The sequence below is a fragment of the Haemorhous mexicanus genome, chromosome 6, assembly GCF_027477595.1.
Source record: "Haemorhous mexicanus isolate bHaeMex1 chromosome 6, bHaeMex1.pri, whole genome shotgun sequence".
In the NCBI taxonomy this organism is placed as follows: domain Eukaryota; kingdom Metazoa; phylum Chordata; class Aves; order Passeriformes; family Fringillidae; genus Haemorhous; species Haemorhous mexicanus.
In genome coordinates this window covers 52,045,182-52,073,177 of record NC_082346.1, presented here as the reverse complement: position 1 = coordinate 52,073,177, position 27,996 = coordinate 52,045,182, and the positions used below count along the sequence as shown (strand labels likewise).

Below are 27,996 nucleotides of genomic sequence, written 5' to 3'. Positions count from 1 at the left end.
TTCCTTAGTAACAGGATACAGGCTACAGAAGAAAATGCCAGGAAATCTCATTTCTCAAAGTTCTTTATTTTCTTTTGTACATGCTTACTGCATAGCAAAAAATGGTGCCTATATATTTACATTATTTAAATTAATGTGATATTAACATAATAACATTTTTATATTTTACTTCTCAGTACCAAATACTCAAAAATAACTTCCGTTGCCTCAATAACCTCTGTATGGAGTTCATTTTGTGTAAGGGTTGCATGAACAGCAGCTCATGGATGAGACAGCATTATAACACTGGATATAACAGAAAGCCTTGCAGTGTTTCATCATAGGTGTCCCCATTACTTCAGACAATAAAAAGGATGAGCAATAGAAGTATTTTTGACATAGGATTATACTGGTTTATCAAAGAAAAACCATGGAAATTGCCTATAAATCATATACAGTGATCTAAACCCCTTAGTCTTTAAATCACATCTGCACACTTATATTTTGTGGTTTAGTTATTTCAAGGTTTAATACAAATTTCCCATCTTAAATGAACTTTATTGCTCCATTCAAGCTCTGACGGATAAAGACCATGTAGGTGACATCTGAGTTAACTCGTGTCACCAAACTCCACTTCCCTTGGTAGCTTTTAGAAGCTGCAACATTAAGTGCTTTGAAAAGAATAAAGACTGTTAGTTTCAGCATATCTTAGATCATCTTTCACTCAGTTTTGAACAAGGTTCCTAGAGGTTAAAGTGCATACAGACAACTCAGTACACTATGAGTCTCTTTATGTGTATAATCAACTTAGCTCAAAAATACAGTCCAACTGGGGAAACGCTATCTTGTATTAAAATCTCACAGATGAACTCCACAACTAAAATGTAGATATTACTAGAATCTCAATACTTGAATACTCTGAGCTTTCAAGACCCCTGTTATCTTCAGTTAGATTTCTAATATAGTTAGGCAATGCTCTCCTTTGTATTCACAGTTTCTTCTGTTTGTGAGATTATACCAGTTGTGCTGAGATTTTATCTATCCATTGAATAACATTAATTATGCTTTGTGAATACTAAAAACCTGAGTTTCTGAGCTGAAGTGTAAGCATGAATATAAACAGCATTCTCTCACTCAAAAGGAGTAAGTGAATGCTTTCACTCCAAGGTAGAAGGGGTAAAGAATCTTCTTCTGAAGAAAACTCAGCTAACTTCATGCAGGTGGGTGCAGGTTCCCTTTCACTACTGCTTTACCTTTTTTTTAGCTACTTTTCATGCCTACTTGCTCATGTAAATCCGTAACTAACTGGAACAGTTGCAAAAAGGCACTGCTTGTCAAAGAAAAAACAAGATAGTTTCAGATGACTGAAGAGAGAAGCTAAAAGCCCAAAAGATGGACACATCTAAAAGTGTATCCTACAGGATTCACTTAACAGAACTTACTCAAAAGCTAGCCCCTCCCAGATCAAAAACCCTATCTAACACACTATTATGGGTACCATATGTAGCTGCACAATCCTGACAATTGCTTCTGCACTGGGGGTCTGTTTGGAGAATTGTATGTCCACCTTAGAAAACATTCCAAGTGATGCATGTGCCAAGTATCATTCAGCCATGAAGATGTCAGTAAGCTACAAAATAGAATTCAATCACAAAAAACATCCAGTGACATTAGAAACAGATCTCTGTATGGAATTTCCACTAAGATCAAACAACTCTTTTCCCTCACATAATGAACACTACCACATGTTTACTCTGTGGACCCATAGCAGATGGATATGAGAGGAAATTGACATGTTAGAAGGCTTTCTCCCTTTAAGGATTTCCTAAAATTATGTTAATGGGGTAATGACAAAACAGACTTTTTCCTTGGGTATTCGCTTGAAATGGAAGTTCTTAAAGTGTCCAGGGAGTTTTCCATCTGCACAGACTGTGATTTTCTGCACCTCTTTGTGAACAAGTCCTTGTAGAATTCCACAGCCTTCTTCTGGAAGTTTTTCCCAACAATCACATACAAGACTGGGTTCAGGCAGCTGTTGCTAAAGGAGCAGTATGTGGCTATCTGGGTCAGTATGTCATTGATTTCCTCCAGGCACTTGAGAGTGGGTGAGAAGTAACGGATTGTGTCAATGAATGTGCTGATCTGGAACGGAAGCCAGCAAATGATGAACAGCAGGAGCACAGCAAAGACCAGCATGGTGGCTCTCCTCTCTGTCTGGACTACTTTCATTTTTCGTAGCTCACTGCTTCGTAAGGCTTTGATGATTTGCACAGTGCAATAGGTAATCACACAGAATGGGATCACAAACCCCACAATATTCAGCAAGCAGTTGTTTGTGGGCTCCCAGAAGCTAGCTGGGTAAAGAAGAACACAGGCTGTGATGTTGTACTCTTTAAAATAATGCAGATTTCGAAACACCATTGTAGGTGAGCACATGAGCAGTGCACATGTCCAAATGACAAAGCAATTCCATTTGGCACAGACGGTTCGTCTCATCCGTCCGAGGGACATGGTTTTCACCAAGGCCAGGTAGCGGTCAATGCTCACTAGTGTCAGGAAATAAATGCTAGAATATAAGTTCATGTAACTCATAATGTTGACAGCTTTACAGAGAAACTGGCCAAAAGGCCAGTGAAAATTATTAGAAATATTAATGGCCCAGAAAGGTAAAGTACAGACCAACATCAGGTCAGCAAATGCCATGTTGGCTAGGTAAATTTCAGCCACTGTGCAGCTACTCTTGTGGAAACACAGGACGGTGAGCACAAAGGAATTTTCTATTGATCCCAGAATAAATATAAACCAGAGAAATCCAGGCTGAAAATCCTGTAGCCATTTCCACACATCTTCACTAACACATTCAGATTGATCTATCTGATGCACTCCTGAATTATTGCGGAAATATTCTGGACTGACTGTGAGCTCCTGGGTCATGTTGTCAGTCATGTTGTACAGCTGCGTAACATTTTCAGCTGTGATGGAAACCATTTCTGTGAAGAGAAAAATAGATGACATGAGATTGCTGGATCTAACTAATTGCTGCAAAAGATACAGTAAGAAAAGCTGTCTTTTGCTTTTCCTATAATGTCCTCAAGCATAGCTTTTGAACTTACAGTTCCCTGGGCTGCTTCTCATAGACACTGGGTGTGTCTGTAGAATGTTTTACAGACTGCATTGCTATGGACTACTGGGACCAATTTTAGGCAAGTAAAAGAGATGTAGCAGCAACAGATATTTTTATGAATGGGTTAACTGAAGAGAATATTTAGAAGCTTTTATTCACTAGAACTGAGCTGGAGCAAGTCTTTGTTAATTCTTTGAGGATGTTCATCATTAGTTTGTATTCTTTTTATTTCATTAGCCATGGTCTCCTAAAGGACAGTTGTACCTCATGCCTCAGGTTGCTAGTTCTGTGTCAAATCCTGCAACATTTTACACCCTTCCATGTAGAGCAAGAATTGAGCAGAATTCAGTGGTGCTTCCTCCCCAAAGAACACCATCTATTTTCCCAAATGTCATGACTGTACAATAAAGAGACACTTAGTTTGCAGCTCTAGCTTGCATTGAGAATGCTGAGGGATCAGTGTTTGCCAGCAGTGTGCCTTTCTCAGCTTTTCACTGAAATTGTCTGTGTATTTTTGTCTCTGTGTTGCAGTCTCTTTCTGCAGCCAAGTCTGTGTAGAGATAAATGGTACAACCTTCCTGAGGAGCTCAGTTTTAAGAGGTGTGCAGAGGGTGGGTTGGCAGTCTGGTTGAGACAGTGGCCATCATGTAAGCCAGGACCTGTCTGCAGTCAGCCAGCTTGGATGCAAGTGCACAGTCTGAAAACCAGAATACTGTAAACATTCTACAGATCAGAACAGCCTGGGATCGTACAGGGAGCTACTGACAGGCAGAAATGTCAGATGTGTTCTTAAATGTTGCTAGAACCAAACAGAAGTTGAGTGTGCAGCACGACTCACTACTGATAAAATGCTAACTGTGTTTTCTTGTTGTGTTCTTGGATAATGAATGCTGAGATATTATTCAAATGCAAGATTGGCTTCCCAGATCTGTACATATAATTGTCTGGACTGACAGAAATACTTTCTGTCTTTTTTTAGATCTTTATAATAACTACTGTTTATATTATCATTTGATTGGAAGCTTTTCAAATGCATTTTTAATTAAGACATTTGTCCTATTCAACTTGCAACATGGCAGTGAGAAGGGATGCACTTGCAATTCCTGAAAGGATGAGGGTTCTCACTTGTTTTCTGGTTGCTGGAATTGTTGGCTGGTATCAGTGCTTAATATGCATACAGAAATTTGCCTATTGGTTGCAGAATTGATGAAATATTATGGTCATATTTAGTGTACTTTGTGTTAATAAAACTCTGTAGCACTTAAACATCCCAAAGCCCAGCTTGTGTGGATGTGGGAGCTGTCACTAACAAATGGCAAACAGCAGTTTCAAGTCTCCCTTTCTTTCTGTACTGGCACTTTTCACTGTAAAAACACATAGGAAGTGAAATACTAATGGATGGGCAACAAGAGGTCATCTGTGAATAGAGAAGTTCTGTTGCCTGATGCAATTAACAGAAACTGTTTCTTCTGCTGGTAGTAGGCTGTGAACCAGCAGAAAAAAATCTGAGTGCATTGTTTCACACTTTGAGGTTGGATGTATGGACATATTTAATAAGATGAGCATTAGTAATTCAGAGAGTGGTCATAAAGGTCATGTTGACTTTTTCTGGGATTTTCCCTCATTACATTAATTTATAGAATTTAATTTACAGCAAATAGCAGCTCCAAAACTGCATATTGATTTATCTGTATTTTCTCTGCAATTAATCTCTTTCAGATTTTGGTTTTAGAAGGGAATGACCTAGAATACTTTAAAAAAAAATAGTTATATCATATTAATGTGGTCTAGGAAGAGTGTGCAGGGACTAGTTAGGATGTCACCAAGTCCATGACATGTGGCTTTTGGCAATGTGCCTCCTTGGTCCTTAGCTCAAGTCCTTCCACAATGCATTGCTAGAAATAGGGGAGTGAACAAGGTAAAATGTGCTAATTATCAATTTACAAACCTTAATGTTTAGGATTAAAATTATGTGCTTGATGCTATTCCATATCACACAGGAGACTCCTTTAAAGTATGTGATTGCTGAATAAACTATGTTTGACAGAGCCACAGCTTACAGAAGGCAGTGATTTGCTGTTTTCTTGTCATATTTTGGTGAAAAAAAATGTGAACCTTTCACACATTCTCTACAAATACTTTCTGAGCAATGCAAGACAAGCCTAATATCTCAGCAGGGACTTTCAGTAAGATTTCATGTGGCAGTCTTGATTGAAATACTGCCCTGCTGAACTAATCTGTCATTACTGATTCTGAGGGACCCCTGTGGGGGCAAAATTTGAACCTGATGGAGTTCACATCCTGTTCTGAGTTACCTCCTCCTTGGCATTCTATAAAACCCACTGTCTGTCATTATCTCATGTTGCTCTGGAGCATTTTTTTTTAACAGAACAAATGACAAGGTTTTGACGGAGGGTGTTTCAGGGTGCTCTGTGTGGGAGGCAGTCACAGCCTGGAAGTTCTGGTGGCAACCAGCCCAGTGCCCCTGGCAGACACTGCCCTCACCGAGGCAGGAGGGGTTTGGGGCTGACTCATGGGTGTTCTTTGGGTGTTGGCAAGATCCTGCCAATGCTGCAAACGAGGAATCCTTGCAGGGAGCCTGGGAAGAAGGAGTTGATCAGCTGTTGGATTGTCATTACAGGCAGGTGGAGAAGGACTCCAAAAAGGTGGGGGTCACCAGAGCCACAGCCTGAAACTCTGAGGGCTGGGCAGTCAACAGGGCACCTTGGTGTCTCCTGCTAAAATCCTGGGATGTCCTGCTGTTCAAGGACTGACCCACACATACAGCACTGGAGGGAGCACACCAGAAGGCAGGCATGGGTTAATCAGCAAGCCAAGGAGAACACCTGGAGTGCAGCAGAGTGGTTAATCCTAGAATGTGGAGGGGAAATCTCCATGTTACAGCAATACGTGATGGGGCTGTGGAAGTTCCTGAAAGAAAAGGAGGGGAATATGTTGAATTGGAACAAAAAGTTCTCTAAGGATCAAGAGATGTGAGCTAAGGAATGGAAGGATAGCAGAAAAAGGTCAGAGCTCAGTTAATGCTGCTGCTGGGTTAATGCAAGCTCTGGCACAGCTTTACTCCCCAGATGGGATATGCTGCTTCAGGTGAGTGTTTTTCACCATCTCTTTTGGGCCTGGATGAAGCCCTACAGCTACTGAACTCCTGACTCTGTTAGAATTGCCACTGGTGTTAATCTTTCCTTGTGTTATGCTAAACATTTCCATACAGTGAGTAACTAAATGTCTCATGATGGTCTTAGTCATGTCTTATACAAGGACAATTCTGAAATGTGTAATGAGTTCAGGTTATTTCAATGTCACCTGCACTAATCTACTCTGGGGGAGTAAGAGAGAGACTTTTCAACATATTTTACAGCTGTTGTGACTTTGCTGATTATGTGTTTTGCAGAAATAAGGTGCAAAATTTGTAATTAGTATATATTAAGATTGTCATAATATTAACCTTGCTAATTTAGTCCTCAGAGAGAAGAGGTGGAGCCTAAAACAGATAAATGCTGTTAAGATGTTAACTGCTATAATGTTGTTTGCTGGAACAAAAGAGAGAATATTAAAAAGGATAGGTACACAGTCCTGCTGTTTTCCTACACAGTCTAATTTGCAAGGACAAAGGAGAGAGTGTGCTCAAGGCCTCACTAGTCTTCTCCAAATGAGGAATTGCTCTGATGGATGATCATCCATGATGAAGGTTGCCTAGAAAGCAGCCTTATTTTCATTTTATTTCAGGGATTTCTTAGCAAGGCCATGTGAAGGATAGGTATGACACCCAGACTGTAGAATCCCCAGCAGAATTTTACAATTACCTTGTATGCTTTAAGTGCCGCCAGCGGCCAAAAGTGTTTTCAGAGACATACAGCTGGCTTGCCCCACATTCATACAGCTCCATGTACAGCTGGGGTCAGTGGCACAGAGGAGAGGGAAATCTGGGAGCAAAAATATGGGTTAGAATGAATGGCTGCAAACTGAGAGGCACTGGCTGACTTCTGACATGGTGATATTTTTCAGAAGACACTTTAGCTGCAGAAAGAAGTGGCGTGGGCTTCCCCAGCCTCTCCTCTGACTCTGTTTCTCTGCAGAGCCCAGCCTGCTTTGACTCTTGGTATTTTTTGTGTGAGTTTGTCCTTCTGAACCTCTTTGAACCCAGCTTGGGCAGCCAAGTGTCCCTGGTGCTGCCTATTTGCCAGGCAGCCTTGCTTCTTCATGGTAGTGTAAAAGGTACAGTCAATGTAACACAGGAGCTGCTGGAGCCACGAGAGGAAAAAGGGCCTGACAGGTCTGCTGTGACTGAAATGGGAAAGAGCAGGAGTTCAAAAGCTGCTGCAGGTAGGGGAGGTCTTCTGCATTGTGGTCTGTGCAAGGAAGCCTGCAAGTCCTGCTGACTCTGTGCAAGAACCACTGCTGCCCTCAGGAGCCTGGAGTGTAAACCTGATAGACCCAGCAAGTTTGTTAGGAGGCTGGAGTGATGTCCCCTAAACTGCCTCAGTTGTGACCAGCAGACAGGAATTTGCTGGCCAAGGAGAGAGAAGTTTAATTTTAACAGCTTTGGAGGATATGATTCCAGGACAATGTCTGTTTGTGAGGAAAATGAGATTTTTCTTTAGTAATGGATTATAACAAACCAATCTCAATGCATAATTTCTCCTCCAGCCATACTGACAGGTCTGGCAGGCCTGAAGCACGTGTGATGGGATGGCATAAGCAGAGGCATTGCTCAGCAAGAAGCCAAAGGTGTGCTGGAAGATTGAGCTTCAGTGGTGGACTCTCACATTCAGAATTTAGTATCAACAAAAATAGAGGCAACCCACCCTGTTTATAAATTCTATACCTTCTCCATAAGGTTTATTTTCAAAGCTTCTATTTCAACCTAGTCTACTTGCAACCTTTACTCCTGAAAAAAATCTCCTTTGTCATCTATTCCCAGTTCACAGAGACTTTTGTTTCCACCTAATCCAAGTCCAATGGAACTGATCATACCCCTCTCTTTGGCTTCAGAATGGGGTGGGTTTGCATCTTTACCTGGATGAATATTGGAAGGTAAAATTATATCACTCTTGTAGCATCTCTGAAACATGTTCTGAAACATTCTCTGAATGTCCTTTCAATTCTGTCTTTCTGTGGAGGCATTACTTATTTTGGAGAGGTAGAGGAAGTGTGGGAAACATTCCTAAAATGTTCTGCTTTTACAGATCCCACAGCATTAATTTTTAATTTCCAATCTTTGTATAATGAATCTCTAATGGGCTTTACTACATTTGGGGTTGTAGATCAGGGTACACTTTCTGGGGCAGTGTTAACTGAAAGGTTTCCTGCTTTTCATTTACTCTTCACTGTCCCTTTTACCTTACTGCTGCCCTTGCAGTGCACAAAGTTCATGTTGAACCAGATTCAGGAACTTTCCTGTGACAAAAATAACCTTGTAAAAGAAAAAATTCTTTTTAACACAAATCAGCTCTGTAGTTTGCCAGAAAATAAAGGCAGTAAAGAAAATATACAGAGGAGCTACCTCTCAAAAGTGTAATTTTTAGATATTATTTTTTGTGTAAGCTTGAAGCACACCATGGAAAGAAACTATTGTTCTGCAGTGACTATTAAAGGTATCTACATCAACTGTGTTAGGAAAAATGGGGGGAAAAAAGTTGTTCTGTTAAAGTAGTTATTTCAATAACAATGTAACTAAGGTGAGAAGAGGATACTAATTTTTCTCCCTGTGGGGGAGATGATGCCACTCAATTCCAGCAAAAGAAAGGTGTGGAAAGAGCAGCATTCTAATCAAGGGCAATGCATAAGATATTTTTTATATATAAGTTTTATGCAAAGCATTTTGCATAATACATTTTTTTTTCCAGTGGAAATCTTGAATATTGAATGTTCTTGCTTTAAATTCTCCAGAGTTACAATTTCCTAAAAAAAGAGAATCCTATACTTTTTAGCTTTAGAAATCTGGTATGTTGTTTTTCAATGCTCTTTATACAACCAATAACTGTGATGACTCTGACAAAAGATATTCTCTCTGTGTAAAGTAGTTATAACTGAAGTGGAGAAGAACAGCATGGCTGGACTGTGGTGAGAATTGGAAGGAGAAGAAAACTATTAACCAGTTCAGAGAGAAGTAGTGTCCTGATCTCAGGACCTTTGCATAAGGGAAAGGGCTCATCTCATAATAAGGTTTTGATTTAGTTCAGATTTGGTGATGATGTTTGAGTTAGTCCATGTTTGGCCTCTGACTTGCTGCCATCAATATTTTAGCAATTTTTCAGTTAAGATGACCTCCAAAACATTGCAAATGTCACCAATGCTGGATCTTGCTGTCAACCTGAAAGAGCAGATTTATTGCAAGAATTCTATTTAATCTAAGGGAAAAAATAATACTTTCAACATTAGAGGCTGTTTCAGGTCAAAATACAGAATCTGCAAGTACCTCCAGCCACTAAATCATTACATTTCAGCCTTGTAATCCTCAGAAGTTTCAAAGACCCAGCTGGAAAAGCCCAGAGTAGCATAGTTTGATTTTGTAGCTGACCCAGCTTTGAGCAAGAGGTTGGCCTATAGACCTTCCAACCCACATTATCCTAAATTCCTGAATTTGCACTTCTTGTGCTAATAAATGAAAATTCCAGTTGGGATTAAGGCCAACAACAACAAAAACAAAATCATAGGATCATAGAATGTCTTGGGTTGTAAGGGAGCTTAAAAATCATGCAATTCCACCCCCCTGCTATGAGTAGCTCTGATCACCTATCACTCCCATTGTAATATTTATAAATGTCATGTGTTACTGTAATAAGTAAGCAGTAATTTTACTAAGATTACTTTACAAAAGTGAGTGGATTCATTCTCTCCTGTGAAAATTTCTCAGCTGGCCTGTTACATGGGCACACCAGTCAGTGGTGAGCATAAGGACTAGATGGAGCACTCTTGCCATAAAGGTTTAGTTGCAGTTTTGTTGCAGGCGTTAACTCACTGGGCTGTTCTTTGGAGCTATGTAACTCCTCTGGTTTGGAAATCTTTCATGGATCCCAGCCTGCAGAAAATATCCAGGAAAACATTGCTGTTGGTGATACACTGAGTGAGGACATTCCTTTTGCAGAGAAAGGCACCATTAAATTAAAAAGGGAAGGGTATAAGCAAATAAGTAATAGGAAATGCCAAATCCATTGAACAGTGCTCTAGAGTTGTTGTGAAACATATCATAGCAAGGCACAGCTTGGATGAAGGAATGAAATATGAGGATAGACATTAAACCTGCTGCTAATATTAGACAGGGTTTATCAATAAAATAAAGGAGTTCTGCAACTGTGGGGCCATCAAGAACTGAAAATGTGATCCATACAAAACATGTTCATGGTGATGTGCTCACAGCAACAGTTCCATAAGTTAAAGTTAGACCTGAATATCTGGTTTAGCATTTAGTTTTCCTGAAGATTTCTACTATGCTAATGCTGTGGAGCTTATCCCTTCCCTTTTGTACATGATGGATTAGCAAACACAGTAGAACTACCCTGAAGTAGAACATCCTATGCTTCTCAGCCACTTTTATAATTGTAGTTCATGAGCAGAGAAAGAAGTTTAATTCCAAGACTAAGTGCTCTGAAAAGACATATCAATGCCTTTTACATTCTCCCAGTACACATTTCAATTTCTGCTGTTCAAACAGTTTAGTAAGTTTAAGCTGTTCTGTTCCTCCAGCTCTAGCTTTCTAAAGACTGTATAAGTCTTTGAAGAAATGAAGTATTTGAAGGTCTTAAATCTGAGTGTTAAACAAATATAAGTCAGTTTGTTCCTCTCTTGGTAGTCATCGGGCAGATGAAAGATCTATTTCCAAATCCCTATTCTGTTTAGCTTGGAATGAAAGCTGAAAATTGGGTGATTCACATGCCAGTATACCAGGAGGCCACAAGCCTAGTGAATAATGTTGATTGAGAGTATTTATCTTTATGAAGATATTTTCAGTTGGTATAGATTCTTAAATAAATATTGAATCTGAATCTTCCATCTTTGGAAATATCATCCGTTTTGAGGTTTACAGTATCAATCTCAAAACTCCTTCTCACCCTCCTTGTGAATACTTGCTGCTCTTCTCTTTAATTCTTTGGGATTTGATTAGACTTGATGTGGCTCCATGGCCTGGTGTCCCTGAACCAAGATGATAATTTTCTGACTCTAAAAGCAAAGCACATAAATCTTACACAAGTCACAGCTGGATCTACACCTTTTCTGTGTGTGCTGTAGTGTGTTTGCTCAAAATGTTTTGACAACTGATAAGGAAAGTTCAAACAGGAGAAAACTGACCACAAGCTAGTTCTGCAAGGCTGGAAGGTTATTCTGGTTTGTTTCTTTTGGCATTTCCCATATGAGAACAGGTAAGGTTAACCAGGAGTGCTCATTGTCCAGAGCTCAGCCAACCACTAGCATTTAGGTTAGTTTGAGGAGAGTGAGAAATCGAGGAGGTGCAGTAGGAGTGGGACTGCAAAAGCACTGCAGGAATGAAGAGCAGTCATCCACATGAATTCATCCTTGAGAACATTTTCATGGGAACCATGCATGGGGTAAGATTCAGCCCACACCTCGAGTTCAGGTTAGGGCCAGGGGAGTGGCAGGCTATGTCTGCTCTTTCAGAGATAGGGTGAGCTCTGTCAGGCCCATGCATGTGTTTATCACGCTTCTGACACTGAGTCTGATCAGTTCTCTGTGTTTTCCCATGTATGCGATGTTGGGTCACCCTACTTTTGCATGCTGCTGTCTTGAAATTTGCAGTTGGCATTTGCTTTCAGAAAGCTCTGAGCATATCACTGAGCTTAAGGTCTGCAGCCATGTCTGACTTGTGATCTTTTGGGTTTTGTTTACTTGATTTTCATATTTGGTCAAAATGATGTTTAGTATTTTCCATTGTTAGCTGGAAGGCCTCCTGCAATCAGGAGCTATGATCAGATTGTGGTTTGCTTACATTTTTAAGATTTGCAGAGTTTATGCTTGACATTGATTCTGTTGTTGAGAAGATGATGTATATATTAACATAATTTGTTCTTGTTCCTAGCTGGTTCACTGCCTAGCTTGATAATATCTCCCCCAGCTGAACTGTCTTGTAAGCCAAACTGCACATTTGTACAGTGAGAGAAGCAGCCAAAGCAGTGCTTGGAGTGAAAGCAACATGCCTTGGCCCTAGGAACTTCACAGGGCTCCCTGCTGGGTGTCAGTAACTGCTGGGAAACCCTATCTTGTCCTGGGGCAGAAATCTTGCACGTCCCTTAACACTCCTGCACTCAGGGTGTCTGACTACAAAGCTGAATGACCACGGCTTGCACAAATTAAGTGTAGTACAAAGACAAATATGGAACTATAAACTTCCTGAGTTTTATAATATATCATGTAGATTTACCAAGTTGGAACAATGTCAAGTGTGGATGTATCTACTCCCCTGAGCTCTGCAGGCACCACAAGAATTCTCTGCTGTAGACAAGGGATTGCTGTACCCCATCACCATTACAAAATTAAGTGCTTAACACACTAGCATTGTGAGACCAATTTAATATCCACTGCAGGAGTCTGATACCATGTGAAATAGCAAGTCTGATGGTATCAAACAATGTGTCTCTCAAATGGCAGACAATACCCTGAGCCCAGTGAATAGCTAAGGTATCCAGTAATAAAGAAATGAAATGCTAGTGATCATATCAAGAGTAGGTTGTGCACTTAGATTATATTTCTTTCTTAAAGTGAGAATTTCCTGCTTTAGAAAGCAGTCTTTCCTGAAACCCAGGTAGCTCAAACCTATTGCAACAATCAGGCCAAAACCGGCTAAACTGGAAAAGAAAAAGAAGAATTTTCACCTGGCTGATGACAGCTTTTGAGACATGGGCTGGAGGAGCTGAGCTTTTCCTAGTGTGGGTTCTCAAAACTGGTCTTGGGGTTCATCTAGTTTAGGTACAGCCCTGATCTCAGTATGAAAGACAGGAGAGCACTGATGAACCATGCCAGTGACATAAATTTCTTGATATCTTCATTACAGAGAACGATAGGAATATCCTACAGAGAGAAGTGGACAATACTAATAAAGTCTCAGAGGTGGAATGGTAAGAGGAAAAGGCTGTAAGTCCTAAAGCATATCAGATCCCCAAGATTATTAGTTAGAGATGCTCTTTTATTTGCCTTGTTGTAGTGGAGGCACAGAAGAGCTGTTCAGCAGTGCACACACCTCCACAAGGCTCCCTCCCTGATATGGATGTCCTTTAAAGCTTTTGCTCTTTGATGCATTACTCCCACCAGACTTCTTCAGCTCAGTTTAGCCACACCTTTTTCTTAGCAATTGAAAGACTGCTCTTTTCCCTGGGTAACACCATTAGGTTCTCATGACTATGTAAAATGTGAAAGTCTAATGGCCTAATAGTATTTTTCAGTATTGGTCCCTCTGAGCATTAAATATTTAAAGGAGAGATTTGCCTTTCATATGAACTGGCTCTGTGCCCTGAAAGCACTTTACTTCTAGCACCTTGAGGACATTTTGGCAGCCATTTAGGAAAAAAGAAGAGATTTGCTATCTTGAGTGCCTCCAGCCACTACAATATTTACACTGTTGTCACGAATTTGCAATAGTGCAGCATTTCCTGCATATTTTCACCTCTGTCACAGGTGTGGCCTTTGAGGAAAGCCCAAGTGCCTCCAACAGCAAAGAGCTCCCAAAGAAGCTCACAGCATGTGCAGCTGACTGGCTGTTGTCACAAAGTCTAATAATGATTTCTTTGACTACTGCTTTCCTCATTTCTTATCATACAGGTAACTGATGATTTCACTCTGCTGTGATTAGCAAAAACATAAAAGACATTTTAACCTGTCACATTATATCTGAAAACCACATTTGCAACTACACAGTCATCCCTTCCAGCAGCTGGACATGTCTCAGTCACAGCTGCTGTTTCCATGGCTGAGCCACAAACTGCTGGCTCTGTGCAAGCAGTGGAGTCCTCAGCACAGAAGGCACCACGGGCAGATTCTGTCCTCCCTGTCAGTCAGTGATAATGCCTTGTGTTTTCTTAATGCCTTTCACCACAGGGATATATGGATGGCTTCACTTGAGTAATGGTGCAGTTTCCAAACAGCACTTCAGGCTCTGACAACAACAGAACAGGCTAGAAAGGATCTAACTATCACTATATAATGCTTAGGTGAAATTACAGCTTTAATTTTGAACAGGTAAAGTTCAGAAGAGATGATATTTACCCAGTCTGTTCAGGTTAGAAAACCTCTAATTTATGGGTTTCTGAAGGCGCTCCCAGTTTAATTTAGAACTTCTGACAACAGCTACACTAAATTATAAACTCAGATTTCAGCCTCCTGAATAGGTTTTCTTGTGGATCATCACAGGGAATGGTCCCTAGCATTGCTGATTTGTGTCACGGAAGCAATATAAATGTGACATGATACTCACTGTCTAAATTACAGGTTGTTTTTATTAAAGAATTTTGCAGTTTTATTTATTTTAAATTTCATATTCTTTTAAAAATGAAATTCAGAGTGTGGCAGTGCAAGCAATGGTGAGTTCCCTTCTCAAGGAGAAGCCTAGTCTGTAATGTGCTTCACTTCTTAAATGATAAACTTCAGAAAGCCATTTTGCCTTGTCCTTCCTAGGTCAAACACATACTCCTACTTTGTTGTTTCTTGAGCAGCTGGGACAGTCATTTCATATTATTTTCATGTATCTGCTCCTCACTTTGCCAGTACATTAAGTATTTGCACAAGAAACGAGGTCAGTTTTCAGACAGCTTAGTTAGAAATCCCCATACTCTATATATTGTAGAGAAAAGCTCAAAACCAGATGTACCTGTTAGAAATGGTGTGTAATTCACACTATAGTGAACTTCAAACTGTATTGCAGTTATTTTGATAGTAACACCAGATAAAAATTAGATATAATCCAAATGCAGCCTATTTTTCTACTGAAAACCCAGGGGAACTCTAATGACAACAGTTCTTAGTGGGAATACACCCTACTTCTATTAGAGCTCAGGTGCTCAAATACATGCTGAGAGGGATTTGGTGATTGAACTGTACAAACATGGATATGACTTCCAACACTGAGAGATCTAGAAGGTTCAGGACACTTCCCCAGCTAAGAAGTAGCATAACTTACAGTGCTGATTTACAACAATCAGTGGCTGGATTACCATTTCAATTTTGCCTTTTTATGCTTTGCCAGTCTTGAAATTAAATTGTGTATTAATTTATTGTTATCCTTTTGTTAGCAACAGGAGATGACAGAGCCCTGCTGGAACCTGGTGCAGACAGTTTGTTTTTCACTCTGCACACACAGGTTCTGAGCACTGGTGTTTACAAAGAAGGTATGTCCTACCTGCTCTTTCCAGAATGTCAGACCCAACAAAAAAACACAGGTTAACAATTTAGTTAGAGAGACATATTCCCTTAGTATATGTCACAGCTCCTTCAAAGAACTACTGTACCCAAAGCTAACAAAAAGATAAAGTTTAATGTCTTTGTCTTTGACACAGACAGTGGCAAGTTTGCCACTCAGCAAGTTTGCCAGTGACCCAAGCTGTGTGATGCAGGTGACTGACACACTGGAGAGAAGGGAAGCCACCCAGAGGGAAGGGATTCTGGAGAGGTGAGCCTACACAAACTTCAGGAGGTTCAACAAGCCAAGTTGGGGCACCCCTGATATCAACACAAGCTGGGGTGGAGAGCAGCCCTGCCAAGGAGGACTTGGGCTTCTGGTGGATGAGAGGCTGGACGTGAGCCATCAATGTTCACCTGCAGCCCTGAAAGCCAGTTGTGTTCCAGCCTGCATCCGAAGCAGAGCGCCCAGCAGGGTCAGGGAGGGGTTTCTGCCCCTCTGCTCTGCTACAGTTGCTGGATCATGTTTTCTGCTACTCACATATTGCTACTCCTAGCTATGGAGGAGCTACTTTTAAAAAGATGTAATTTCTTATCTTGAACAAAGGAGGAGATATACTGACTGCTCACAGTTTAGCAGGTGACCCAGATCTACTCTTGCTCTCTCTGGCCAACTATGAGTTTAATATCTTTACAAAGTGGAGTAGTTCCAGAAAAAGAAAAACAAACAAACAAACAAACAAAAAACAAAAAACAAACCCCAGAGACTGCAAGAGTACAATTCACTACAGCTTATCCTTCAGGCAATTGCTTAAGAAGGAAGATGTTTCTTTCAAAATCCCTTATCAGTGCTCCCCATTCTCAGGCAGATTTACCCTCTGTGTGTACATTTCCTCTGTGGTTTGTTTTCTTGCTTTTGTCAAGAAAAATGTCAAGACCTTTCACCAATTTTTCTCTGGAACAGAGATGCTGTCTTCTGACCAGCTTTGTTAATTTTGAAAAATATCCTGATTTAAGTTAACCACGTCACCGTTGCCCTTGTGACCCATCACTTTTGTCAGCACTGGAGAAGAGAGCTTGGTATGGAATTGTGCACAGCAGTTTTGTGAAGGCTCGGGGCAGGATGTCGGGGCAGGAACAAGCCAAGGGGAAACGAGGGGATGTCAGCTCTGGAAGGGAACATAACCCTGCTGAAGGAAGCAGAGGAGAAGTGCTGTGTTGGGAAGGAAGTAAGGATGAAAAAGGAGAAATATAAATGTTGAAATAGAAGAAAGGAAAGAAGGGGAAAAAAGGGGTTTAATTTCCCAAGAGGCTAAAGGGCTCCAAGCCAAACAATAAATAAGTATTCTTGTCTAAGTTGGGTATATGCCAGGCTTATGGGAGCTTCCTCTGGGATTTTCATTTAAAATGTTAGAAAACTAAGGTAGTTTACACAGTTTGGATCTGTATTTTACCCAGCTTCAAAATAGTGCAAAATCTGAAATGGTTTTATTCTTGTATTTAAAGTCAAATTTTTCTTTGATTTTTAAAAGTTATTTGACCAGAGTACATTTATTCTAAGGCAAACTTTATTAATCTATTACATTGAACCCTTTTTTGAAACCAGAAACAAGTGTGCAGTGGAAACTATTTAACCTGTCTGTAGAAATACATGAGGCAAAGAGTAGAAGACTGAAACTCCAGATGTCTCATACTGTACAGTTATGAGCTGTAGCATGATTTAAATGCCAATTTGTAGGCTACATCTTGTAGAAGAAAATTAATTGTTGCTTTCTTACATTTCCAAAAAAGACTGTTCCCAAAGCTTTGCAGGAAACACTTACACACAACTGACTCCACTTTGTTACTTCCACTTCCTTCTGCTTCTGGGAAATGTCCCTTTTGCTGACCAAGTTGACTGGAATTTATGAGCTATAAGGTGAGTATTCTAAAGAAAAAAAAAGGAAAGTTTTCCAGAGGAAAGATATAATCAGAAGGTGGGGTCACACAGTTGTCTAATGTGACTTGCCTCCACATGCTGTTTTTAAAAAAAAAAAGTGTATGTTATAAATTAAAACTTCTGATGCCAATATCCCAGCCATTCATGAACTGCATTCATGTCTGGTTCATTGTGACTGCTTTGGTCAGATTGCACTAGTATTATTTTGAAAATGAACTTGCAACTTGCAGAAGAAAAGAAAAAAATGCAGGTATGGAGAAAGCTCTTAAGTTTTAAACTGGTTCTCTTGTTCTGGTAAATAGATATCCCAAATTCTTTGTCTTATTTGAATTTGCTATTTACTGTAAATCTCTACACAGATTACAGGCTTGGAAGCAGATAACTGCTTTTTCTTATTTATCTGCCCATGAGGGATAGTCCCAGCTCCTCAAGACTTGTAAATCCTGGCATTAGCTTAGAGAAGAAAAAAAGATCCTTGCCCAGGCAAAGGATAATAAATTTAAAAATGCATCTGGTGTCTTGATCCTAATAGATGAACACATCAGAAATGTCGAACGAAAATATTTGATGGTTGTTTTGTGCAATGTAAAAAATCTTGGGAGGAAAGTTATGGAGGTTCCATCCATGTAGGATTGTCCCCTAGTAATGAGTAGGACAGGGCTGCATGGATATGCAAAGGAACATGTATTTTACTTCCCTGACAAGCTTCTCATAATTTTAAATATTTTTTGTGAGTATATATACATATATATACACATATATTTACTCAGGGAGAAAGTGGCTTGTGTGCACTCCCAGCACTAGCAGGACCAGGCACAGGAAACTTTTCTAGGTGATGCCAAGGTGAACAGCCATCTGCAAGCTGGTCTTGAACAGGTAAAACAGGATTCTGCATGAGGAGCACATGGAGGGTTCCCCAGAGTACAAACAGTGTCAGGTGGGTTTGTGTTAGATGACTCAGTCTGAAGAAATAAAGAAAGAAAAATTCATCCTTGATCTCAGGTATCAGACAGAAACGAGACTGTTATGATGAGCAGCCTGATGACACTAGGCTGATTGCAAGATCCATTGTCTGAATTCGGTGTTGAACTGAAGCTGTACAGTTACAAAGGCTAGAATTTGACTTGGAGCATATTAAGTGTCCCAGAGCTGGGTTTATCTGTTGTGATGGGTAAAGGAACACACATGGCATACATTTCTTTGTAATCTCCTAATTTCACTGCTAGGACAATCAGCCTTTCACAGACCTTTCCTTCTGAACACTGAGGCCAGGACTAGAGGATGTGTCAATGATATGTTTGTTAAGCAGGCTACCAGTGAGCAAGTCACTCAGATCTGCTGATATCTCTTTAAGACCTTATCTTCCATTATCTATAATCTGTCATTACTCAGTTGATGTTGATTTGGAGTCCAGCTGAGGATCTAGCCTGTGTAGTTACTTGTATCTCTTTTTTCTCTGCCTCCCTCTGCTTGTTTTCTTGGTTTTTGCTGTCTAGCAGGTAGGACCAGGAGCACAGCTCTGGAGATGCTGCCATACTGTCTGTGTTACACTGATGGCCAGAGGCTATGAGCATAATCAGTGTGCAAAAGTCTTGCGAGCACAGGGACAGGCTGTGCCTCAAGCAGCTTCTAATCTAAGCAGAATCCAAATATAATGCAGAGTGTAAAAGATGACATTTTCTAGGGAAAGAGTGCTGCAGAAGGGGGTGAGAGGTGCATACAGAGTTGAGCCAAAATCTAGCAACAAGTAGTACAATATTTCTGTTGTCCTACTTACTTGTTTAAGCATTAGGTCCCAATTTGAATTAGGAAGGCTTAACAGTTGCCTTTTGCAAAAATGCTCAGGATACCTGATGAAACACTTCCAGTTTGTTGGCCTGACCGCTACCTGTAGGGAGTTTGTCCTTTACATCAGGAAAGGGGCACATTGCTGTGCTCCATGTGTGTGGGTGGAGGGACCTGCTGTCCTTCTTTGGTAACCCAGGACACTTCAGAGCAGCAGCCCTTCAGTCAGTCAGACAGCTGATAGGAAACCTTACAACCATGGCAAAGGGACAGAACACCTCCACACTGGGGTGTGGTCCCAAAGGGCTTTTTCCTTTCTGCCAAGGCAGGAACACGGCAGGAGGAAAAGCATCTATGATCAGTTTTGCCTCTGGGCATGTATGCATAAATCCTGTTAAAAGGACCTGGCTCTCTACCATGGATCACTCACTTTTAACTGTAATCTCAGATAAAATGAATGGGAAAAATGGATTTCTGCATTTTGACAGCTCCCTTCTCTGCAAATTAACCATAGTCTGAACAGTGTCTTTGCAATGCTATCACCATTCTGGCATACCTTAGTGTGCAAAGCTACTGAATCTGCAAACCCAGATGATCAGATTTGTTTGCAGGGGTCACACAAACCAACCCAACCTTGCTGAATCAAGTTGAGGAGTTAACATGTAGGGCACTTAAATACAGCACAGCAGCAAAAGTAAGTGAAATCCACCCTTTCAGAGAACATTAGAAGTCCTGAAGTATTTTGGTGAAGTTTTAAATAGCAGCTTTGCCACAGCATCTGCACGCTTTGGACTTGCCTGTCATCAGACTGAAGACAAGTGCTTTCAGCTGGCAACTTTGCATCTTGTGTTTGTCTGGTCTGTATCCCAATTTGTGCCTGTTCTCCAACATTTAACTCCTACATGGGATATTAGACCATGACCAGAGTCCCTCAGTCCCAGCTCATTAGCTTTACTTCTAAGTAAATTTGCAGATGACGCTGAGCTGGAAGCTTGTGTTGATCTATTGGAAGGAAGGAGGGCTCTGCAGAGAGACTTAGGTTGGATGGATGGGCAGAGTCCCTCAGCATGAAGTTTAATAAGTCTAAGGGCAGAGTTCTACCTTTGGCCATAAAAATCCCCTACAGTGTTACAAGCTGGGGACAGTGTGGCTGGACAGTGCACAGGCAGAAAGGAACCTGGGGGTGCTGGTCAACAGCCAGTTGAATATGAGCCAGCAATGTGCCTTGGTGGCCAAGAAGGCCAGTGGCATCCTGGCCTGCATTAGGAATTGTGTGGCCAGCAGGAGCAGGGAGGTCATTCTGCCCCTGTACTTGGTGCTGGTAAGGCCACACCTTGAGTGCTGTGTCCAGTTCTGGCCCCTCAGTTTGGGAAGGACGTTGAGACGCTTGAGCACGTCCAGAGGAGGCAACGAGGCTGGTGAGGGGCTTGGAACACAAACCCTGTGAGGAACATTTGAAGGAACTGGGGGTGTTTAGCCTGGAGAAAAGGAGGCTTAGAGGTGACCTTATTGCTCTCTGCAGCTTCCTGAAGGGAGGCTGTAGGCAGGTGGGGGTTGGTCTCTTCCACCAGGCAGCAACTGACAGAACCAGAGGACACAGTCTCAAGCTACATCAGGGAAGGTATAGGTTGGATATTAGGAAAAAATTTTTCACCAAAAGAAAAATAAAGTACTGAACGCTCTTCCCAGGGAGGTGGTAGAATCACCACCTCTGGATGTGTTTAAAAAAGACTGGACATGGTGCTTGGTGCTACAGTCTGGTAGAGGTGTTAGGGCATAGGTTGGACTCAATGATCTTAGAGGCCTCTTCCAACATCAATATTCTGTGAATCTGATTCTGTAAACAAGGTGTCACTGCCGTGGTGATCACAAGCAGCTACAGCTCGATCTGTGTGAAGCCAGCCTGTGGGGCCCAAATTTCAAGTACTGCTCTCACCCTCTGTGCTTTCACCCTGCCTTGGGGCTGGCCCAGGAGCAGGATGCCCTCTGCTGCCTCTGTCCCTGCTCAGGGCACCCAGCCGTGGGCAGAAGCTGCTTCAGCCTGCCACTCGTTTGTGAGTCAGCACCCAAAGGCTGCTCCAGGGTGTGATTCCCGAAGCCCAGAAAGGGCTGGCAAAGGACAGCTCTTGCCTCCACTTTAAAGTGCCCTGCTCCTTTACAGCTGGGTATCAGCAGGCAGAGGCAGAACTTTCCATCTCCATGTATGTAGTGTGCTAAATGCAAGAAGGAAGGAAGATAAGCCTTTTGAAAAGGTAGGGGGAAACTCATCTGTATGGAGTACTTGAGAGAGAGGTTTAAAAAGCCATGAGTGGCAAGATAACAAGGCTTATGAATAATTTTAAAGAAAACTGGATCTTTTAGCTAAATGGCATTTCTCTTTGTGTGTGGGGTTTTTTTTCTTTAAATTTACATTGATTAGCATTGCTAATGAGTTCAGGTGTACTTTTGCAGTTGATTTAATTACTGAGAGGGACTTTGTTTTGAAAGCAAAGCTCTATTCTCTGATAAGTGTTCCTAGACTTGTAATATGAATTTTTTTTCCTACTGTGACTTTAAAAACAGTGGAATTTGAGTGCATAAAAGATTTTTACACACTTCTATTAATGAAAAACAGATTATCAAACATTGGCCATTCTTAAACAATAAATTTTAGGGTCTTCATAATGAATATCCTAAAATTTACACAAATTCCTATTGTTTTCTGCCTGAGAAAATGCTTGAAATATTAAATAGCTACAAGAATTTTTAAAGCTGTTTTCCTGTGCAAGGATAAGATGCTTATTTCAGGAAGCTCTAACTCAGTAGGAAAGGCGGTTCTTTTGTTAGATTGTCGGTACAAAATGTTCAGGTAAGTCTGAGTAACTCAATTAATCTTGTTCTTGCATGTACTCAGGGGCCCTATGGAAAACCTGGCAAAGATTTTCTGGAGGTATCTCTGGTCTGCTATTCCAAAGTCTTTATTAACTTGGGTGTATTTATCCCTTCTGTTTGTGTTTTCACTATTCACACTGAAAACAAGACAAATATATTTCAAAGTCTATAAATGAACCTGGAGTGCTAAAATGCTTCTCTTAATTTTTTTCTTAATGATTGCATATTACCAGACAGAAATTGTATTCTATCTATATCTATGACCAATATTACTCAATATGCTGATACTTCAATCTTAGAGATTCATATGTGAAAATAGATATTTCTTTCACCTAGATAGCTGTCTTCTAGTTTCTAAGAAAATATGTACTGCTGTTTAAGATAAAAACATACCTCTGTCTTAGGAGATGGCATCTCTAAGATTACAAACAAAATATTAAAACAAGAATTCTAATGGTTAACTATTTGGATACTTTTGGCTTTATGGCTTTTATTACACTATGTCTTTTATGACATTAGTGTTTGCTATTATTACACTAAGAAGGCTGCTTAGGATACTGAGTAATAGAAAATGAGTAGCTAAAAGTATAGCATATATTTTAACCTTTGGTTTTTTTCTTTTTTTTTTTTTTTTTTTTTTTGTTATTCTAATTACAATACCACTACTAAGTTCTCTGTTTTCATCAGCACCTTAAAAGTCAAGCTCCTACTGAATTTTTTTATTTGCAAACAGATTTTAAAAAGAAACTAATAATGTAGCTTAAATGTCCTCCAAACGCTTTCTCCTTCGTAAAAGTTTCAAAGGTTTAGCTTTTGCCATTCAATCAGTGCAGATGAGACAGACTGGCATTGTAAGGTACACACACATGCACTTCTACATCCTGCCCTACAAAGTTTACAGTGAAAATAATAAACAGAGAAAAAATTATCAGTATGAACAGAAAAGAATTGACTCTGGTTTCTCCCTACAATTTTGTAGGTAATTTCTCAGTTGAAACCAAAGTTAGCTGCTTGTATTTTCTGATTATTTTGTGAGATGAAAGAAACAGTGCCCATGGTATGATTACAGACATGAAGTGTCATCTGGATAGGAGAAATCCTTACCCTCCAGTACATGGGACAATATTTGTGGCAAGTGAAGTACCCTGTGGCTTTGATACACGGGGTACTTTGAAATAAAGCATTTTTCTACAAATATTATCGCTCTGCAAAACCCAACAAGTTACAAAATCACATTAGCAAAAATCATTATTCTCTTCCATTTTCCTGGAACAATAATATCAGCTCTTTTGTCACTGAACCAGAAACGTATTAAGAATTCAATAAGTAGTTTCCAAGAAGCAACAAATCACACTAAATATGAAAGAGAAGTGAAAAAACATACCTTGATTGAAAATTCACCACTGAGCAGATACAAATGAGTGAAGTGCAACACGTCTCTGGGAACAGCTCCTTCTCTAGTATGAATGAGTCTAACTTATGGTTTTACTGCCCCTCCCTGAACACAGCAGACTCATCGCTCTGTTGATGACATCATATTCCTGGATTTTCTCCCATACTATATTTTAAAAACAATGTTTATCTACTGCATCCATTATGAGACCAGCGATATTTTAATATGGGTGGCAAACAACACAAACAGAGCTAAGACACTGATGTTCCCCAGTATGTGTATAAAACAGTCATGTGTTTGTACAACAGCTTCCAGAACTGTGCATGAGCATGCACGCATAAACACGGCTCTCATCCTCATTTGGGGGAATGATGAGCACATTTTTTATTTTACTGGTGTCAGAGCTAAACAAGCCAGCTTTCTGGAGGACTTGAATATTTAAAACAGAAAAGATCAAATATCTCATTTAAAGTCTAAGATATCTTTTTTTCATGGGAAAAAATTTACTGTTTGTATTCTGAAAGACACTGCTTGTCCTCTCTGACTACTCTGTCTGCTGAGGACAAGTACAGAATCCAAATACCAATTAAAGATTTATTGGACCAAAATTTCTTCAAGGCTGTGGATGAAATCTCTATATGAATCAGAATTATAGCCAAACACCAGAGCATACCCTTTTACTAACTATATTGACTTTTATTCTGGATGTCAGATAATTAGCAGAAAACTCATTTTAGACTGTTTATTAGAGGCATAGTTGGTTTTCCTGTAATATTTACACAATTAAACTGAAATCTGAAATGGCAGCCATGGTAGAAGAATTCTACACAACTGGCATATCCTCATTCAAAGAAGAATTGATCGAAGAAAACAACAATCCACTCCCTTAGTTTGCCACAAAATTCTAATTCTGCAGTGAACAGTTCAGGAAAAATGCTGGTCTATATTGTGACTGGTTTCTAACAGTGAACATCTCTGCCTCCCACACTCCACTGGTTTGTCATTTACAGCTCTAGTGCAATACACTTCCTTGGTGTACATTCTGACAGGATAGAGGATTGCTGCTTTGCTTTTCAGTACTTTTCTTTCTCCTTCTCAGAATCTGTCATAATGGATGCTTGGTACAATTTCTGTCTTTATTGGAACTAGTTGAGTCATGCTCTATCAGCAATACCTCCCCCTGGTCTGTCCTTGATTTCCCTGCACCAGTTCCAGTTTGGTTGCATAATCTTGAGACTCACAATCTCAAAGATCTTCATTCCACCTTTTTTTTTTTTCCATTTTTTCTTTTTAACTCCTTATGCACTTGAATAAAAATTTTACATCTACCTCTAGATTTTGGGGTTTTGCCTGGTCATGCATTTAATATTAAATATTAACATAATTTTGCAAATACAGTGCCTCAAAATTCTGCTTTAAGACTAATTTTATGTGTTTATAGGAGGGACTCAACTGACTCAGATGTAGTGATGTGATAAAACCCAGCTATGGCCAGATCGACTCAGCTGCACCTGAGGAATGTGGATAACTTCTGGAAGAGCATGTGAGGAGTACTCTACAGCTTTTTCAGGAGGCTGAGGCTGGTGCTGCCAGCAGCCAGTCTGCCATGGAGGCTTGCTGAACGGTGAAATGAATGTATGCAACTATCTCAAAAGCTTCAGAAAGGCAAAGCTCTGCAAGGCAGAAGCTATTAGTCTATACACACAACCAGGGTTGCCCCATCCCAGATGCAGAATCCAGCACTTTCCTTTGTTGAACTTCATACAGCTGGGGATTCCCCATCTCTAATTTGTCAAGGTCTCTCTGCAGGGCCTCTGCCCTTGAGGGAGTTAGCAGCTCATCCCAACTTAGTGTTGTTGGCAAACTTACTATCCCTTCTAGTCCTGTATTCAAGTCATTAATGAAGATGTTGAAGAGCACAGGCTGAGGATGGAGGCCTGTGGAACCCCACTAGTGACAGGTCACCAGTCTGAAGTCACCCCAACTGATGTCACTGTAACCCTCTGTACCTGCCCTGGGGGCCAGTTGCTCACCCAATGTGTAACATGATTATCCAGCTGTGGGATGGACATTTTGTTCAGGAGGATGTTGAGACAGTAGCAAAAACTTTGCTGAGGTCTGAGACGATCATGCCTACTGACTTTTCTAGACCAAGTAGGTGGGTTAACCTGTTGCAAAAGGAAATCAGGTTTGATAAGCAGGACTTTCCTCTCATGAAGTCATGCTGGCTGTGACCAAGGACTGGATTGTCTTTCAGGTGTTTTTTAATACTTCCCTAAGTAATCTTCTCCATAACTTTACCAGACACTGAAATGACACTGAAAGGCCTGTAGTTTCTGCAATCCTCCTCCCTGCCCTTCATGAAAATCAGGACAATGTTCACCAACCTCCACTCAGCTCCAAATTCGCAAGATCGCTTGAAAATGATTGAGAGAGGCTTTGCAATTACATCAGCTAACTCTTTGAGGACTCTGAGATTAATCCCATGAGGCTCCATAGATTTATATGCATCTAGCTGGAGCAGCAGATACCATGAAATTTCAGAGTATACTGATAATTCTCACAGTCATTGTCCTCCAGCTCAAGGTTCTAAGAACTCCTTGGTTCATCACAGCTGCTGAAGACAGAGGTAAAGAATGCATTAAACACTTCTGCCTGTTCCCTGTCCCTGTTTGTGAGGGGACAATCATCATCCTGGAATGGGCTGATGTTGTTTCTACACTGACTATTGCCATGAATATATTTGGAAAAACTTTTTATTGTCCCCCATATTTCTGGAAGCTTCAACTCCAGCTGAGCTTTGGCCATACGAATTTTCTCCCTAGAGTGGCAAGCAGCATCTCTGTGCTCCTCTATGTCACCTGACCTTGCTGCTACCAGGCATACACTCTGCACTGGGTTATGTGGGAACATTGCTGCTCAGTTAGCATTTATTTAAGGAACTGAGAGGGAATGTATGCAAATATTTGGCTCTGTTAACTCAAGACAACAAACAGTGAATAAAGAATAAAGATAAAGAGGGAATTGGTTGCCTAGGTAGTTGTTCAGGACTGTTGTAAGCACTTTCTAGGGAAGAAAAATCTTACCACATAATTTTACTTACTGGTTTCTGACTTTTTCCAGGTATGTTTTGCTCTTTTTGGCCTACCAAGTCTGCAGGTTTGGAAGAAGGAGGCAGTCCTTGGCTTTTAACAGGGATTTGTGACTTTAATTGTTGGTGTTTGAAAAGGAGTCCCCAGACCCCTTGTGGACAGGTGACTTGCACTATTGGCCATGCAAGTGATAGAAGTCACATTCAGATAAGTGCAGCTCTTGGAATCTCTCTGTGTGTATGCACATACTAGAAGAAGCTATTTTTGCAGCTAAGTCTGGATATTACTTCTCCTAAAAACTCGGTGTTTTTCCAAGACTCACTAATTAAATTAGCAACTGAAGATATGTGAGTAACTTTCTCTAAAGAGGATGCTGATTAATTTCCTTTTCCTTGTCCTGAACTGATCTGATTCTCCTAAATAAATTGTATCAGGACAGTTTTAAAGCATTTGTAAGGGTTTTGTGTCATCACTGAGTCTTGGCTTCTTGAGATGTCTTCTGGTTTAAACAACCATTCATTTTGGACAGTTACATTCTTCTGGAATGGGAACAGGTTTTTTGTCTCCTGTGTGTTTCTGGTCTTTCAATGTGTTGCATTTATTTAAAACCTCTTTTCAGTAATTTGTAGGTACACATTTTTTATTCCTTTCTACAATTGAGAATTATGGTACATTTTTATTGTAAGGGAGATTGAATTAATCAGGATCTAGAATGTGTCTGAGCTACTGAAGGACTGTACAATCAATTCAGTTCTTAAAGACCTCCAAGGAGATAAAGTTTGACTACAGATGCACAGAATATCAACAGAGAAGCAAAGACAATTCTGATGGAAATACTTGCAGCTTACTTACCAGGAGAAAACCCCTTTGCTCCAAAACTGGATCTTCTGTACATTGTATTGTAGAGGTACACAGGCAGAATTAAACTTCTTCAGCTCTGTGCAAGTTCTGTGCACTCGTCTTTGGAAGCAGCCAAGTGGATCTCATGCTATCTCTTTGCAAGCACATACAGAAACCACAAGGAGCAATTAATGTTGTGGTGCTCTTTTAGCAGTAAAAGTCAGATGAGTAGCCAGAAGTTGAATCCGTGCTGGATGAGATGAAGGAAATTACACTGGAAGGAGCAGAGAAGGCTTTTCTGTACCTTTTGTAGGTCTGCACAGGCTGCAGCAGGAAATGCTGCTGGAATGAGAATGATTTTTATCAGTACATCCAGAAGCATTGGAAGGAATGTAATTGTAACCACAACATTTGGCCCAGTTTCTTCTCTTGCATTAATCACAGGTTGGCTGCACCTCCAGGGAAAGGGGTGATCCAGCTCCACAAGGAGTTGGCAGTCCAGTGTTATGTGTGCTTACCCTCACAGCAATGTCAGAATCAGAACTGCTTCTCTTTCTTCCGTCCTGAACAGCTTTATCTCACCAAGATTCTCCTAAGGGTGCCACTGCAT

At 40.5% G+C, this 27,996-nt stretch overlaps 2 protein-coding genes and 1 long non-coding RNA gene across 8 annotated transcripts in view; 1 reads left to right on the top strand and 2 right to left on the bottom strand.

Annotated features, from left to right (window-relative positions):
• The window catches only part of BDKRB1 (bradykinin receptor B1), a 35,708-nt gene extending 8,178 nt beyond the window's left edge, over positions 1–27,530 (bottom strand). The window contains exon 1 of one of the 2 annotated variants that reach the window (XM_059850263.1): positions 27,399–27,530. The gene's annotated coding sequence lies outside the window, so the exon portion shown is untranslated. Of the gene's footprint in view, positions 1–23,445; positions 23,552–27,398 lie in introns of those variants that run through there. The other variant, XM_059850260.1, reaches the window with a different exon arrangement.
• On the bottom strand, positions 46–27,533 carry BDKRB2 (bradykinin receptor B2). 4 transcript variants are annotated; one of them, XM_059850258.1, is made up of 3 exons: positions 23,446–23,522; positions 6,928–7,047; positions 46–2,969 (listed from the first exon to the last, which is right to left on the bottom strand). In XM_059850258.1, the coding sequence occupies exon 3, from the start codon at positions 2,965–2,967 to the stop codon at positions 1,816–1,818; it is 1,152 nt and encodes a 383-aa protein (XP_059706241.1). In that variant the 5' UTR covers positions 2,968–2,969; positions 6,928–7,047; positions 23,446–23,522; the 3' UTR covers positions 46–1,815. The 4 variants fall into 4 exon arrangements, with proteins under 4 accessions (XP_059706241.1, XP_059706239.1, XP_059706240.1 ...); XM_059850256.1 differs by lacking the exons at positions 6,928–7,047; positions 23,446–23,522 and adding an exon at positions 27,399–27,533; XM_059850257.1 differs by lacking the exon at positions 6,928–7,047 and having other exon boundaries at positions 23,446–23,579.
• Positions 11,504–27,487, top strand: LOC132329316 (uncharacterized). Of its 2 annotated transcripts, XR_009487020.1 has the most exons (5): positions 11,505–11,699; positions 13,131–13,194; positions 15,625–15,737; positions 24,896–26,083; positions 26,578–27,487. It is a non-coding gene; the product is annotated as an uncharacterized LOC132329316 (long non-coding RNA). The 2 variants fall into 2 exon arrangements; XR_009487019.1 differs by having other exon boundaries at positions 11,504–11,699; positions 24,896–27,487.
• Positions 27,534–27,996: the final 463 nt, after the last annotated feature.

Bases quoted from the DNA above. Each gene is read 5' to 3' on its own strand.
- BDKRB2 (XM_059850256.1), bottom strand. From the start codon at position 27,441: ATGTACAGAAGATCCAGTTTTGGAGCAAAGGGGTTTTCTCCTG. The intron at 2,970-27,398 runs GTAAGTAAGCTG...TTCTCTTCACAG, and splicing joins AGCAAAGGGGTTTTCTCCTG to AAATGGTTTCCATCACAGCT.